The following is a 15,000-nucleotide window of genomic DNA, read 5'->3' on the forward strand; positions in this document are numbered from 1 at the left end:
GACGGAGATGGAAGAAATCCTAAAGTAGCCTACAATTAATTATCACCAATTAGTCCACGTGGACTAAAACACACTCAGACAGTTGTATATACAGACACACACTCAGACTAGGAAATGAAACAGACATGCAAACAGACAGACACAACAACTGTGCCCTTGTCAGTCAGCCTCTCCTGCATGCTAAGTGGGGTGGAGGCTGCGTGAGGGCTGTGTTGAATAGTCAGCCTCTCCTGCATGCTAAGTGGGGTGGAGGCTGTGTGAGGGCTGTGTTGAATAGTCAGCCTCTCCTGCATGCTAAGTGGGGTGGAGGCTGCGTGAGGGCTGTGTTGAATAGTCAGCCTCTCCTGCATGCTAAGTGGGGTGGAGGCTGTGTGAGAGCTGTGTGAAGCAGCCTCTCCTGCATGCTAAGTGGGGTGGAGGCTGGTGGGTGAATAGTCAGCCTCTCTGCATGCTAAGTGGGGTGGAGGCTGCGTGAGAGCTGTGTTGAATAGTCAGCCTCTCCTGCATGCTAAGTGGGGTGGAGGCTGCGTGAGGGCTGTGTTGAATAGTCAGCCTCTCCTGCATGCTAAGTGGGGTGGAGGCTGTGTGAGAGCTGTGTTGAATAGTCAGCCTCTCCTGCATGCTAAGTGGGGTGGAGGCTGTGTGAGAGCTGTGTTGAATAGTCAGCCTCTCCTGCATGCTAAGTGGGGTGGAGGCTGTGTGAGAGCTGTGTTGAATAGTCAGCCTCTCCTGCATGCTAAGTGGGGTGGAGGCTGTGTGAGAGCTGTGTTGAATAAAGAGGTGCTGATACACATTGATAAGAGTACCAGGGGTTCCACCCACATCTACACTCCACAGACAACATGATCCCTACAGGCCACCGTACACAACATAAAGTGTAACTCACTTTACCACCAGGGGAAAAGCATGGTCAAGGCACTAGAACAATGGAGCAGAGTAGGAGGTGTAGTGAACGTGTGAGGGGTTGGCTACTCTGGCTTCAGGGGCCAAGAGTAAACCCTTAGACTAAACCCTTAGACTAATCCCTTAGAGTAAACCCTTAGACTAAACCCTTAGAGTAAACCCTTAGAGTAAACCCTTAGACTAAACCCTTAGACTAATCCCTTGGAGTAAACCCTTAGAGTAAACCCTTAGAGTAAACCCTTAGACTAAACCCTTAGAGTAAACCCTTAGAGTAAACCCTTAGACTAAACCCTTAGAGTAAACCCTTAGAGTAAACCCTTAGAGTAAACCCTTAGACTAAACCCTTAGAGTAAACCCTTAGAGTAAACCCTTAGACTAAACCCTTAGAGTAAACCCTTAGAGTAAACCCTTAGAGTAAACCCTTAGACTAAACCCTTAGACTAAACCCTTAGACTAAACCCTTAGAGTAAACCCTTAGAGTAAACCCTTAGAGTAAACCCTTAGACTAAACCCTTAGAGTAAACCCTTAGAGTAAACCCTTAGAGTAAACCCTTAGACTAATCCCTTAGAGTAAACCCTTAGACTAAACCCTTAGACTAAACCCTTAGACTAAACCCTTAGAGTAAACCCTTAGACTAAACCCTTAGAGTAAACCCTTACTGTGCATGGTGCTAAAATGAAGCAATGAGGCACGAGGAGGTGTGCTATATGGCCATTATACCACGGCTAAGGGCTGTTCTTATGCACGACACAACGCGGAGAGCCTGGACACAGCCCTTAGCTGTGGTATATTGGCCATATACCACAAACCCCCGAGGTGCCTTATTGCTATTATAAACTGGTTACCAACGTAATTAGAGCAGTAAAAATACAAATGTTGTCATACCTGTGGTATACGGTCTGACATACCACGGCTGTCAGCCAATCGGCATTCAGGGCTCGAACCACCCAGTTTATAATGTAGTATAAGGGAGTGTTTAGGTGATTGATAATGCTGGAGTGATTGTGACATCACCACTCACTAGCCCAGGTAGTCCCAAACTAGCCCTCCTATTGGCTGAGGGCCAGGGGTCACAGAGGTCGACACCTGCTGAGGCTCATGGGAACGCCGCAGGTGGGAGTGGGAGGGGGCCGGCAGGGACGGCTGTCTGAGAGCCAGGCGGATACAGACATATTTGTACACAGACACGTACACACACACACAAACACACACTTAACACACACACTTAACACACACATACACACACAGTGCATTCACAAAGAGCACTGTAGCATGAGGACACACGTCTACAGTACTGCCAGTAGTTAAAACAAGACAGAAAGCATGGGGGTGTAGGACTGAGATGGAGCTACCGTAAGAGATTACAAAGAACACAAGAGATGAACATACATAGATACTGGAACACAAGGAGACAGACAGGACAGGGGTTATATATTATTGTAGAGAACAGACAGGACAGGGGTTATATATTATTGTAGAGAACAGACAGGACAGGGGTTATATATTATTGTAGAGAACAGACAGGACAGGGGTTGTATATTATTGTAGAGAACAGACAGGACAGGGGTTATATATTATTGTAGAGAACAGACAGGACAGGGGTTATATATTATTGTAGAGAACAGACAGGACAGGGGTTATATATTATTGTAGAGAACAGACAGGACAGGGGTTATATATTATTGTAGAGAACAGACAGGACAGGGGTTATATATTATTGTAGAGAACAGACAGGACAGGGGTTATATATTATTGTAGAGAACAGACAGGACAGGGGTTATATATTATTGTAGAGAACAGACAGGACAGGGGTTATATATTATTGTAGAGAACAGACAGGACAGGGGTTATATATTATTGTAGAGAACAGACAGGACAGGGGTTATATATTATTGTAGAGAACAGACAAGGACAGGGGTTATATATTATTGTAGAGAACAGACAGGACAGGGGTTATATATTATTGTAGAGAACAGACAGGACAGGGGTTATATATTATTGTAGAGAACAGACAGGACAGGGGTTATATATTATTGTAGAGAACAGACAGGACAGGGGTTATATATTATTGTAGAGAACAGACAGGACAGGGGTTATATATTATTGTAGAGAGAACAGACAGGACAGGGGTTATATATTATTGTAGAGAACAGACAGGACAGGGGTTATATATTATTGTAGAGAACAGACAGGACAGGGGTTATATATTATTGTAGAGAACAGACAGGACAGGGGTTATATATTATTGTAGAGAACAGACAGGACAGGGGTTATATATTATTGTAGAGAAACAGACAGGACAGGGGTTATATATTATTGTAGAGAACAGACAGGACAGGGGTTATATATTATTGTAGAGAACAGACAGGACAGGGGGTTATATATTATTGTAGAGAACAGACAGGACAGGGGTTATATATTATTGTAGAGAACAGACAGGACAGGGGTTATATATTATTGTAGAGAACAGACAGGACAGGGGTTATATATTATTGTAGAGAACAGACAGGACAGGGGTTATATATTATTGTAGAGAACAGACAGGACAGGGGTTATATATTATTGTAGAGAACAGACAGGACAGGGGTTATATATTATTGTAGAGAACAGACAGGACAGGGGTTATATATTATTGCAGAGAACAGACAGGACAGGGGTTATATATTATTGTAGAGAACAGACAGGACAGGGGTTATATATTATTGTAGAGAACAGACAGGACAGGGGTTATATATTATTGTAGAGAAACAGACAGGACAGGGGTTATATATTATTGTAGAGAAACAGACAGGACAGGGGTTATATATTATTGTAGAGAACAGACAGGACAGGGGTTATATATTATTGTAGAGAACAGACAGGACAGGGGTTATATATTATTGTAGAGAACAGACAGGACAGGGGTTATATATTATTGTAGAGAACAGACAGGACAGGGGGTTATATATTATTGTAGAGAACAGACAGGACAGGGGTTATATATTATTGTAGAGAACAGACAGGACAGGGGTTATATATTATTGTAGAGAAACAGACAGGACAGGGGTTATATATTATTGTAGAGAAAACAGACAGAGGACAGGGGTTATATATTATTGTAGAGAACAGACAGGACAGGGGGTTATATATTATTGTAGAGAACAGACAGGACAGGGGTTATATATTATTGTAGAGAAACAGACGAGGACAGGGGTTATATATTATTGTAGAGAACAGACAGGACAGGGGTTATATATTATTGTAGAGAACAGACAGGACAGGGGTTATATATTATTGTGAAGAGAAACAGACAGGACAGGGGTTATATATTATTGTAGAGAACAGACAGGACAGGGGTTATATATTATTGTAGAGAACAGACAGGACAGGGGTTATATATTATTGTAGAGAACAGACAGGACAGGGGTTATATATTATTGTAGAGAACAGACAGGACAGGGGTTATATATTATTGTAGAGAACAGACAGGACAGGGGTTATATATTATTGTAGAGAACAGACAGAGGACAGGGGTTATATATTATTGTAGAGAACAGACAGGACAGGGGTTATATATTATTGTAGAGCAAACAGACAGGACAGGGGGTTATATATTATTGTAGAGAACAGACAGGACAGGGGTTATATATTATTGTAGAGAACAGACAGGACAGGGGTTATATATTATTGTAGAGAAACAGACAGGACAGGGGGTTATATATTATTGCAGAGAACAGACAGGACAGGGGTTATATATTAATGTAGAGAACAGACAGGACAGGGGTTATATATTATTGTAGAGAACAGACAGGACAGGGGTTATATATTATTGTAGAGAACAGACAGGACAGGGGTTATATATTATTGTAGAGAACAGACAGGACAGGGGTTATATATTATTGCTAGAGAACAGACAGGACAGGGGTTATATATTATTGTAGAGAACAGACAGGACAGGGGTTATATATTATTGTAGAGAACAGACAGGACAGGGGTTATATATTATTGTAGAGAACAGACAGGACAGGGGGTTATATATTATTGTAGAGAACAGACAGGACAGGGGTTATATATTATTGTAGAGAACAGACAGGACAGGGGTTATATATTATTGTAGAGAACAGACAGGACAGGGGTTATATATTATTGTAGAGAACAGACAGGACAGGGGTTATATATTATTGTAGAGAACAGACAGGACAGGGGTTATATATTATTGTAGAGAACAGACAGGACAGGGGTTATATATTATTGCAGAGAAACAGACAGGACAGGGGTTATATATTATTGTAGAGAACAGACAGGACAGGGGGTTATATATTATTGTAGAGAACAGACAGGACAGGGGTTATATATTATTGTAGAGAACAGACAGGACAGGGGTTATATATTATTGTAGAGAAACAGACAGGACAGGGGGTTATATATTATTGTAGAGAACAGACAGGACAGGGTTATATATTATTGTAGAGAACAGACAGGGACAGGGGGTTATATATTATTGTAGAGAACAGACAGGACAGGGGTTATATATTGTTGTAGAGAACAGACAGGACAGGGGTTATATATTATTGTAGAGAACAGACAGGACAGGGGTTATATATTATTGTAGAGAACAGACAGGACAGGGGTTATATATTATTGTAGAGAAACAGACAGGACAGGGGTTATATATTATTGTGAGAACAGACAGGACAGGGGTTATATATTATTGTAGAGAACAGACAGGACAGGGGTTATACATTATTGTAGAGAACAGACAGGACAGGGGTTATATATTATTGTAGAGAACAGACAGGACAGGGGTTATATATTATTGTAGAGAACAGACAGGACAGGGGTTATATATTATTGTAGAGAACAGACAGGACAGGGGTTGTATATTATTGTAGAGAACAGACAGGACAGGGTTATATATTATTGTAGAGAACAGACAGGACAGGGGTTATATATTATTGTAGAGAACAGACAGGACAGGGGTTATATATTATTGTAGAGAACAGACAGGACAGGGGTTATATATTATTGTAGAGAACAGACAGGACAGGGGTTATATATTATTGTAGAGAACAGACAGGACAGGGGTTATATATTATTGTAGAGAACAGACGAGGACAGGGGTTATATATTATTGTAGAGAACAGACAGGACAGGGGTTATATATTATTGTAGAGAACAGACAGGACAGGGGTTATATATTATTGTAGAGAACAGACAGGACAGGGGTTATATATTATTGTAGAGAACAGACAGGACAGGGGTTATATATTATTGTAGAGAACAGACAGGACAGGGGTTATATATTATTGTAGAGAACAGACAGGACAGGGGTTATATATTATTGTAGAGAACAGACAGGACAGGGGTTATATATTATTGTAGAGAACAGACAGGACAGGGGTTATATATTATTGTAGAGAACAGACAGGACAGGGGTTATATATTATTGTAGAGAACAGACAGGACAGGGGTTATATATTATTGTAGAGAACAGACAGGACAGGGGTTATATATTATTGTAGAGAACAGACAGGACAGGGGTTATATATTATTGTAGAGAACAGACAGGACAGGGGTTATATATTATTGTAGAGAACAGACAGGACAGGGGTTATATATTATTGTAGAGAACAGACAGGACAGGGGTTATATATTATTGTAGAGAACAGACAGGACAGGGGTTATATATTATTGTAGAGAACAGACAGGACAGGGGTTATATATTATTGTAGAGAACAGACAGGACAGGGGTTATATATTATTGTAGAGAACAGACAGGACAGGGGTTATATATTATTGTAGAGAACAGACAGGACAGGGGTTATATATTATTGTAGAGAACAGACAGGACAGTGGTTATATATTATTGTAGAGAACAGACAGGACAGGGGTTATATATTATTGTAGAGAACAGACAGGACAGGGGTTATATATTATTGTAGAGAACAGACAGGACAGGGGTTATATATTATTGTAGAGAACAGACAGGACAGGGGTTATATATTATTGTAGAGAACAGACAGGACAGGGGTTATATATTATTGTAGAGAACAGACAGGACAGGGGTTATATATTATTGTAGAGAACAGACAGGACAGGGGTTATATATTATTGTAGAGAACAGACAGGACAGGGGTTATATATTATTGTAGAGAACAGACAGGACAGGGGTTATATATTATTGTAGAGAACAGACAGGACAGGGGTTATATATTATTGTAGAGAACAGACAGGACAGGGGTTATATATTATTGTAGAGAACAGACAGGACAGGGGTTATATATTATTATAGAGAACAGACAGAGGACAGGGGTTATATATTATTGTAGAGAGCAGACAGTCTTACTTCTCCAGTTCATTGATTTTCTTGTCCTTGTCGTTCTTCTCGTTCTCCATCTCTCTGAGGATCTCCAGCAACCGGTCCACCTCTACCTGGGCCTTCCCAGAATCCTCTCTGTGCCGAGTCACCTCCTGTTCCAGAGTAACGATGCGTTCTGACAGCTCCGTGTTGGCCTGGGCCTCCAGCATGGCATTCTGGGCCTGGACAGAGGGCAGGGGTCAGAGGTCAGTGGTTAGAGGTCACGATAACAGCGCATGGTCACTGGTAGTGCGACATCACACGAGTTTGGATTTGGCCCTGAGGCTTGAGCCCTATACAGCTGTTCTCAAGTCTGTCCTGCCCCCCTCTGGCCCTGAGCCCTATACAGCTGTTCTCAAGTCTGTCCTGCCCCCCTCTGGCCCTGAGCCCTATACAGCTGTTCTCAAGTCTGTCCTGCCCCCCTCTGGCCCTGAGGCCTGAGCCCTATACAGCTGTTCTCAAGTCTGTCCTGCCCCCCTCTGGCCCTGAGCCCTATACAGCTGTTCTCAAGTCTGTCCTGCCCCCCTCTGGCCCTGAGCCCTATACAGCTGTTCTCAAGTCTGTCCTGCCTCCCTCTGGCCCTGAGCCCTATACAGCTGTTCTCAGACCTGTCCTACCTCCTTCCTCTGTGTTATTTGGAAGCAGGGCCACACCTCCAACACTGACCTGAGGACAGGGAGGGCCACGCCTCCAACACTGACCTGAGGACAGGGATGGCCACGCCTCCAACACTGACCTGAGGACAGGGATGGCCACGCCTCCAACACTGACCTGAGGACAGGGATGGCCACGCCTCCAACTTTATGTATGTTTCTCTTTCTTCTCTTAATTTCAGTTCCATGCAGGCCACGCCCAAACCCATGCTGGGGCTGGGGGGGGGGGGGGGGGTGAACGGAGGGACACACACGACACCCAGGCACCTGCTCTAACCATGGGAGGGGGGATGAGGGAATAGAGGGGGAATAGAGGGGGTATAGAGGGAGAATAGAGGGGATATAGAGGGAGAATAGAGGGGATATAGAGGGGGAATAGAGGGGATATAGAGGGGGAATAGAGGGGTGTATAAGGGGGTATATGGGGGAATAGAGGGGGAATAGAGGGGTGTGGGGTGAGAACAAGGCTACCCTCCCCCTGACTTCCCCAGAGGTTAGCTGTCTGTGACGTCAAGGCCCAGTAGGAGAGGAAGAGGCTGGGTGTAGGGGGCTGGTTAGGGGGCTGTCTAGGGGACAGAGAAGTGGCTGGCTAAGCTGACTTGGGCTGGGTAATGTCCCATGTCTTGGGCCCTCAGGGTTAGCTGTCTGTGGTGTCCAGTCCCAGACCAAGAGGCTGGCTAGGGGACGTAGTGACAGTCCCAGCACCCCCACTGTGGAGTGTGTTCCACATGCTGCCACAACCTTAGCTAACCCTGTGACATCAGGGCTGGGACACGCGCTGAAGAGAAAAGGACTGGGGAAAATGACTAAGGTCTCTAATGTGTGTGTGTGTGTGTGTGTGTGTGTGTGTGTGTGTGTGTGTGTGTGTGTGTGTGTGTGTGTGTGTGTGTGTGTGTGTGTGTGTGTGTGTGTGTGTGTGTGTGTGTGTGTGTGTGTGTGTGTGTGTGTGTGTGTGTGTGTCTGTGTGTGTGTGTGTGTGTGTGTGTGTGTGTGTGTGTGTGTGTGTGTGTGTGTGTGTGTGTGTGTGTGTACTCCACATAAATCCCATTTATTCAAGTCCCATTAATGTCTACTGGCCCTGAGCAGGGAACTAAGTTTAGACACTACAGGCTTTAGTTTCAACTTAACTGGTCAGTCTAATGTGAAATCATTAAGTCAATTTCCCCTCACAGTGAACGGAGTCAGTCTGGAGGACAGGGTGAATCAGACCACAGTAATGTCTAGAATAAAAGTGGTAGTGTTGCTATGACTACTGCAGACAAGGGCATGGAGGGGTGAGAGGAGAGAGAGACAGTTACACAGCCTCTTAGATATGGAGCTGGGAACACAGCTACACCACAGATCAGTCAGGTCAGTCTGGTAGATCAGTCAGGTCAGTCTGGTAGATCAGTCAGGTCAGTCTGGTAGATCAGTCAGGTCAGTCTGGAAGATCAGTCAGGTCAGTCTGGGAGATCAGTCAGGTCAGTCTGGTAGATCAGTCAGGTCAGTCTGGTAGATCAGTCAGGTCAGTCTGGGAGATGGAGATCAGTCAGGTCAGTCTGGGAGATCAGTCAGGTCAGTCTGGTAGATCAGTCAGGTCAGTCTGGTAGATCAGTCAGGTCAGTCTGGTAGATCAGTCAGGTCAGTCTGGTAGATCAGTCAGCCGGTCTGGTAGATCAGTCAGGTCTCTGCAGTCTGGGATCAGGCGTGGATCAGTCAGGTCAGTCTGGTAGATCAGTCGGGAGGTCAGTCTGGGAGATCAGTCAGGAGCTGTACAGTCTGGTAGACCAGTCAGGTCAGTCTGAATAGTTATCCATACAGCCTGACCAGTCTCTGAATGTTATCCATACAGCCTGACCAGTCTCTGAATGTTATCCATACACCCTGACCAGTCTCTGAATGTTATCCATACAGCCTGACCAGTCTCTGAATGTTATCTATACAGCCTGACCAGTCTCTGAATGTTATCTATACAGCCTGACCAGTCTCTGAATGTTATCCATACAGCCTGACCAGTCTCTGAATGTTATCTATACAGCCTGACCAGTCTCTGAATGTTATCTATACAGCCTGACCAGTCTCTGAATGTTATCCATACAGCCTGACCAGTCTCTGAATGTTATCTATACAGCCTGACCAGTCTCTGAATGTTATCCATACAGCCTGACCAGTCTCTGAATGTTATCTATACAGCCTGACCAGTCTCTGAATGTTATCCATACAGCCTGACCAGTCTCTGAATGTTATCTATACAGCCTGACCAGTCTCTGAATGTTATCCATACAGCCTGACCAGTCTCTGAATGTTATCTATACAGCCTGACCAGTCTCTGAATGTTATCCATACAGCCTGACCAGTCTCTGAATGTTATCCATACAGCCTGACCAGTCTCTGAATGTTATCCATACACCCTGACCAGTCTCTGAATGTTATCCATACAGCCTGACCAGTCTCTGAATGTTATCTATACAGCCTGACCAGTCTCTGAATGTTATCTATACAGCCTGACCAGTCTCTGAATGTTATCCATACACCCTGACCAGTCTCTGAATGTTATCTATACAGCCTGACCAGTCTCTGAATGTTATCTATACAGCCTGACCAGTCTCTGAATGTTATCTATACAGCCTGACCAGTCTCTGAATGTTATCCATACAGCCTGACCAGTCTCTGAATGTTATCCATACAGCCTGACCAGTCTCTGGATGTTATTAGATATAACATTTAAAACCTTTAATACGATGTTTAGATGTCTAGGGTTGGGGCTGGACCAATGACAGGGTTGGACCAATGACAGGGCTGGACAGGTTTCCACGGAAACCGGCAGCACCATGTTGCCTGCGGGGGAGGACTGAGAGACGAGCCAGTGTGTGTGTGTGTGTGGTTGTGTGTGTGTGTGTGTGTACCAGCATGCGTGTCACCTAATGAGTAAACATAAACAAAGAGACAGCTGTGGTAAAATACATAAACATTAAAATAACAACCATTAACTAACACAACTATTAGTCGAGGACACTAGAAACTAGTGGTATCTACCAGGTCTATACAGACACTGGAGGGGATGAGGTGATGACTATAGTGGTATCTACCAGGTCTATACAGACACTGGAGGGGATGAGGTGATGACTATAGTGGTATCTACCAGGTCTATACAGACACTGGAGGGGATGAGGTGATGACTACGGTGTCTGAATGGGGACACTATTAGTCCCAGTGGGGACTGTAAACCAGGCCGTGTCAGTGAGGAACAGTCAGAACTCAGACCTCTACATGGGACAGGAAACAGAGACTGAACTATGGAAAAGGTCTTTACTAGTGTGGAGGTTTCTCAGCCCTGTAGTGGACCTGTTGCTCTTGGGTGTGTGTGTGTGTGTGTGTGTGTGTGTGAGACCCTGTCTCCTCTCTCCCACAGGCTGTGCTCTGTGCTGTGACGCTCCACACCAGAGACTCCAGCAACACACACACACACACACACACACACACACACACACACACACACACACACACACACACACACACACACACACACACACACACACACACACACACACACACACACACACACACACACACACACACACACACACACACACACACACACACAAGCTAAAACAAGCTTTCCCATCCAGAGAATTCCCAGAGTGCTTCCTGACACCTCCTCACACGTCTGTCTGGTCACACACACCAGACACACTCATACCAGACACACACACACACTGTCAGGTCGCGGCGGCAATGTCTCGTCCAATCTGTGAAAACGTCTGTAAAGGCTGTCAACAACCTGTCACAAACACCCTGGTTTTATACGCAGGCCTGTGTGAACACACACACACACACACACACACTCCCAGCCAGCCAGCGCTTTCATTGCTCTTGGCAGAGAGACATGGAGAGAGAGAGATGGAGAGAGACAGAGAGAGAGACAGAGAGACGGAGAGAGAGAGATGGAGAGAGAGAAAGACGGAGAGAGAGAGACAGAGAGACGGAGAGAGAGATGGTGAGAGAGAGAGAGAGAGAGAGAGAGAGAGAGAGAGAGACAGAGAGAGAGAGAGAGAGAGAGAGAGAGAGAGAGAGAGGTGATGAGAGACAGAGAGAGAGAGAGAGAGAGAGAGAGAGAGAGAGACGAGAGAGAGAGAGAGAGAGAGAGAGAGAGAGAGAGAGACAGAGAGAGAGAGAGAGAGAGAGAGAGAGAGAGAGAGAGAGAGAGAGAGAGAGAGAGGAGGATGACAAGACAGAGAGGTAAGAAGGCGTGAAGGAGAGATGTGTGAGTTGTGTTTCTAGAGACTTCTTGGTCAGTGATCAAACACTGGGGCAGCTGTAGTGCCCTCAATGTCATCTGAGGTGAAGGGACACAGTAGTGTACTGACCACTATAGAAGCCCTGGATACAGCTGACTGTTAAACACAGAACAACTCAGGTACAGTCCCACACACAAAGGCCTTCAGAACATGAACACAGCTGGCATTCCCACCGCGTCGTCAAGCCAGTGACCCACATCTAAACCAGCGAGGGAGAATCAGCCATACCCATCAGACATTATGATGGCACTGCAGCTGGTGCACTGGGGATAGAAGCCAAGCTAGCTAAATCAATGGATATGATCGGGAACTTGTGCACGCAAACAAACACATACACACACCCTCAATCAATCACTGACGAGTGTGCACAGAATGCATACACACACACACACACACACACACACACACACACACACACACACACACACACACACACACACACACACACACACACACACACACACACACACACACACACACACACACAGACAGTGAATGCTTTGCTGGTCACACATTGCTGTAGAGGCATTTCACACCACGGTGCACTTACAGGACTGGAGGGATGATCTGACCAGAGATGAGACTGCTTTAGGGAGGAAAAGAGTGGGAAGGAGCGAGAGGGGGGGAAGAGAGACAGAGAGAGAGATAGAGAGAGGAACAGAGAGAGGGGGGGAAGAGAGACAAAGAGAGAGATAGAGAGAGGAACAGAGAGAGGGGGGGAAGAGAGACAGAGAGAGAGATAGAGAGAGGAACAGAGAGAGGGGGGGAAGAGAGACAGAGAGAGAGATAGAGAGAGGAACAGAGAGAGGGGGGGAAGAGAGACAGAGAGAGAGATAGAGAGAGGAACAGAGAGAGGGGGGAAGAGAGACAGACAGAGAGAGATAGAGAGAGAGAAGAACAGTGTGAGAGAGAGTCAGAGAGAGGAACAGAGAGAGGGGGGAAAGAGGGAGAAAGTGAGAGAGAGTCAGAGAAAGAGAGAGAGAGAGAGAGAGAGAGAGAGAGAGAGAGAGAGAGAGAGAGAGAGAGAAGAACAGTGTGAGAGAGAGAGAGTCAGAGAGAGGAACAGAGGGAGGGAGAGAAAGAGTAAGAGAGATTAACAGAGAGAGAGAGAGAGAGAGAGACAAGCCAGAGAGAAAGAGAGAGAGAGAGACAAGCCAGAGAGAAAACGATGATGGAGATACAGTAAGAAAGGAATGATTAAAGAAAGGAGAGGAGAACAGGAAGAGAGGAGGAGAGGAGGAGAGGAGAAGAGGAGAGGGGGAGAAGAGGAGAGGAGGAGAGGGGGGAGAGGAGAAGAGGAGAAGAGGAGAAGAGGAGAGAGGAGGAGAGGAGGAGAGGGGAGAGGATAAGAGGAGAGAAGGAGAGAAGGAGAGAAGGAGAAGAGGAGAGGAGGAGAGGAGGGGAGGGGAGAGGATAAGAGGAGAGAAGGAGAGAAGGAGAAGAGGAGAGGAGGGAGGAAATGGAAAGGAAGACACAATGACATGAGAAACAGGAGGAGATCAAAGTGAATCAACAGTGACACTTGAAGGATAGCAGGGAGAGTCAGGAGTCTGATCACAGACACCACACACACACATTACAGCATGATTGACATGTCATTCCACTGGCAGGATGAGTAGGGGATCTGTCAGTGGCTGTCTACTCCACTAGACATCACAACGCTGGATCACACACTGGACAGGTCTAGTAAAGGACTGGGGCCATAGCTAAGAGCTGGTCTGAGAGCAGTTTGAAGGCTGTGCAGTTGAATGGGGCAGGTTGGAGTGTCCATCTAAGATCTGACTGCTTGACTCGACATCACATACCAGGCAGGCTAACTGATTGGACAGGTCTACTGAGAGACATTATACTGATCCTAATGCTGTGGGACGGCTATAGAGTTGACTGGGACAAGGCTAAGAACTGACCTGAAAGCAGTCTGAGACCTGTGAGTGAAGTTGAATGGGGTAGAGTCATGGTGTAGGGTTAATAACTGATCTCAGTGGAAGATCACTAGTAAGAACTGACCTCAGTTCAGTTGAAGGCCTATGTCATTGACTGCAACAGGGCTGGGGAGTAAGACTAGTAAGAACTGACCTCAGTTCAGTGGAAGGCCCATGTCATTGACTGCCACAGGGCTGGGGAGTAAGACTAGTAAGAACTGACCAGAGTGCAGTGATACAGTAGGTGGTTTTATTAAAGATGAGAAAAAAGATGACCTTCTTGAGCTGGTTCTCCATCTTGATGCACTCCTCTTTCCTCTGCTCCAGAGACATCTCCAGACTCTTCAGCCTAGAGTCCTTCTTCAGACCGGAGGAGGCCAGCGACGACGCATGCTCCTTAAGGTCTAACAGGTTGGTCTGGGAGGGAGGGAGGGGGGGGAGCGGGGAGGGAGGGAGAGAGGGAGGGAGGGGGGAGAGGGGAGGGAGGGATGGGGGAGAGGGGGGGGGGACAAACAAAGACGGAGAGAGAAAAAAAAGTCAAAAGTAATTCAAAGGACAAAGTGTTATTCAAGCTTCCATTTACATTCTCTGAGGAGTGAGTGGAATACAAAGTTAATGTTCAATAAAGCACAAATCAATGCTAACTTGATGGGCTAGGAACCTGTCATGGCAACCACACACACACACACACACACACACACACACACACACACACACACACACACACACACACACACACACACACACACACACACACACACACACACACACACCTCTCTTCTGTCCTATCGCTCACTGTCACAGACAATAAGCCCATCCTGTCAGGGTAACAGGAAGGCCCCAAATGTCTTTCCCATCGTTCCATAACCCATCATTCAGTAGGGTGACATGGGAACATGGCAGGGTT

The 15,000-nt window shown here is 45.7% G+C and overlaps 1 protein-coding gene across 1 annotated transcript in view; it reads right to left on the minus strand.

Annotated features, from left to right (window-relative positions):
* The window catches only part of LOC106599296 (ELKS/Rab6-interacting/CAST family member 1), a 678,087-nt gene that overhangs the window by 384,990 nt on the left and 278,097 nt on the right, over nucleotides 1-15,000 (minus strand). Inside the window, 2 exon segments of the mRNA XM_045700260.1 lie at nucleotides 7,230-7,423; nucleotides 14,370-14,510. Coding sequence (XP_045556216.1) covers nucleotides 7,230-7,423; nucleotides 14,370-14,510 — 335 coding nt within the window.

This window comes from Salmo salar, chromosome ssa17, assembly GCF_905237065.1.
Source record: "Salmo salar chromosome ssa17, Ssal_v3.1, whole genome shotgun sequence".
NCBI lineage: Eukaryota > Metazoa > Chordata > Actinopteri > Salmoniformes > Salmonidae > Salmo > Salmo salar.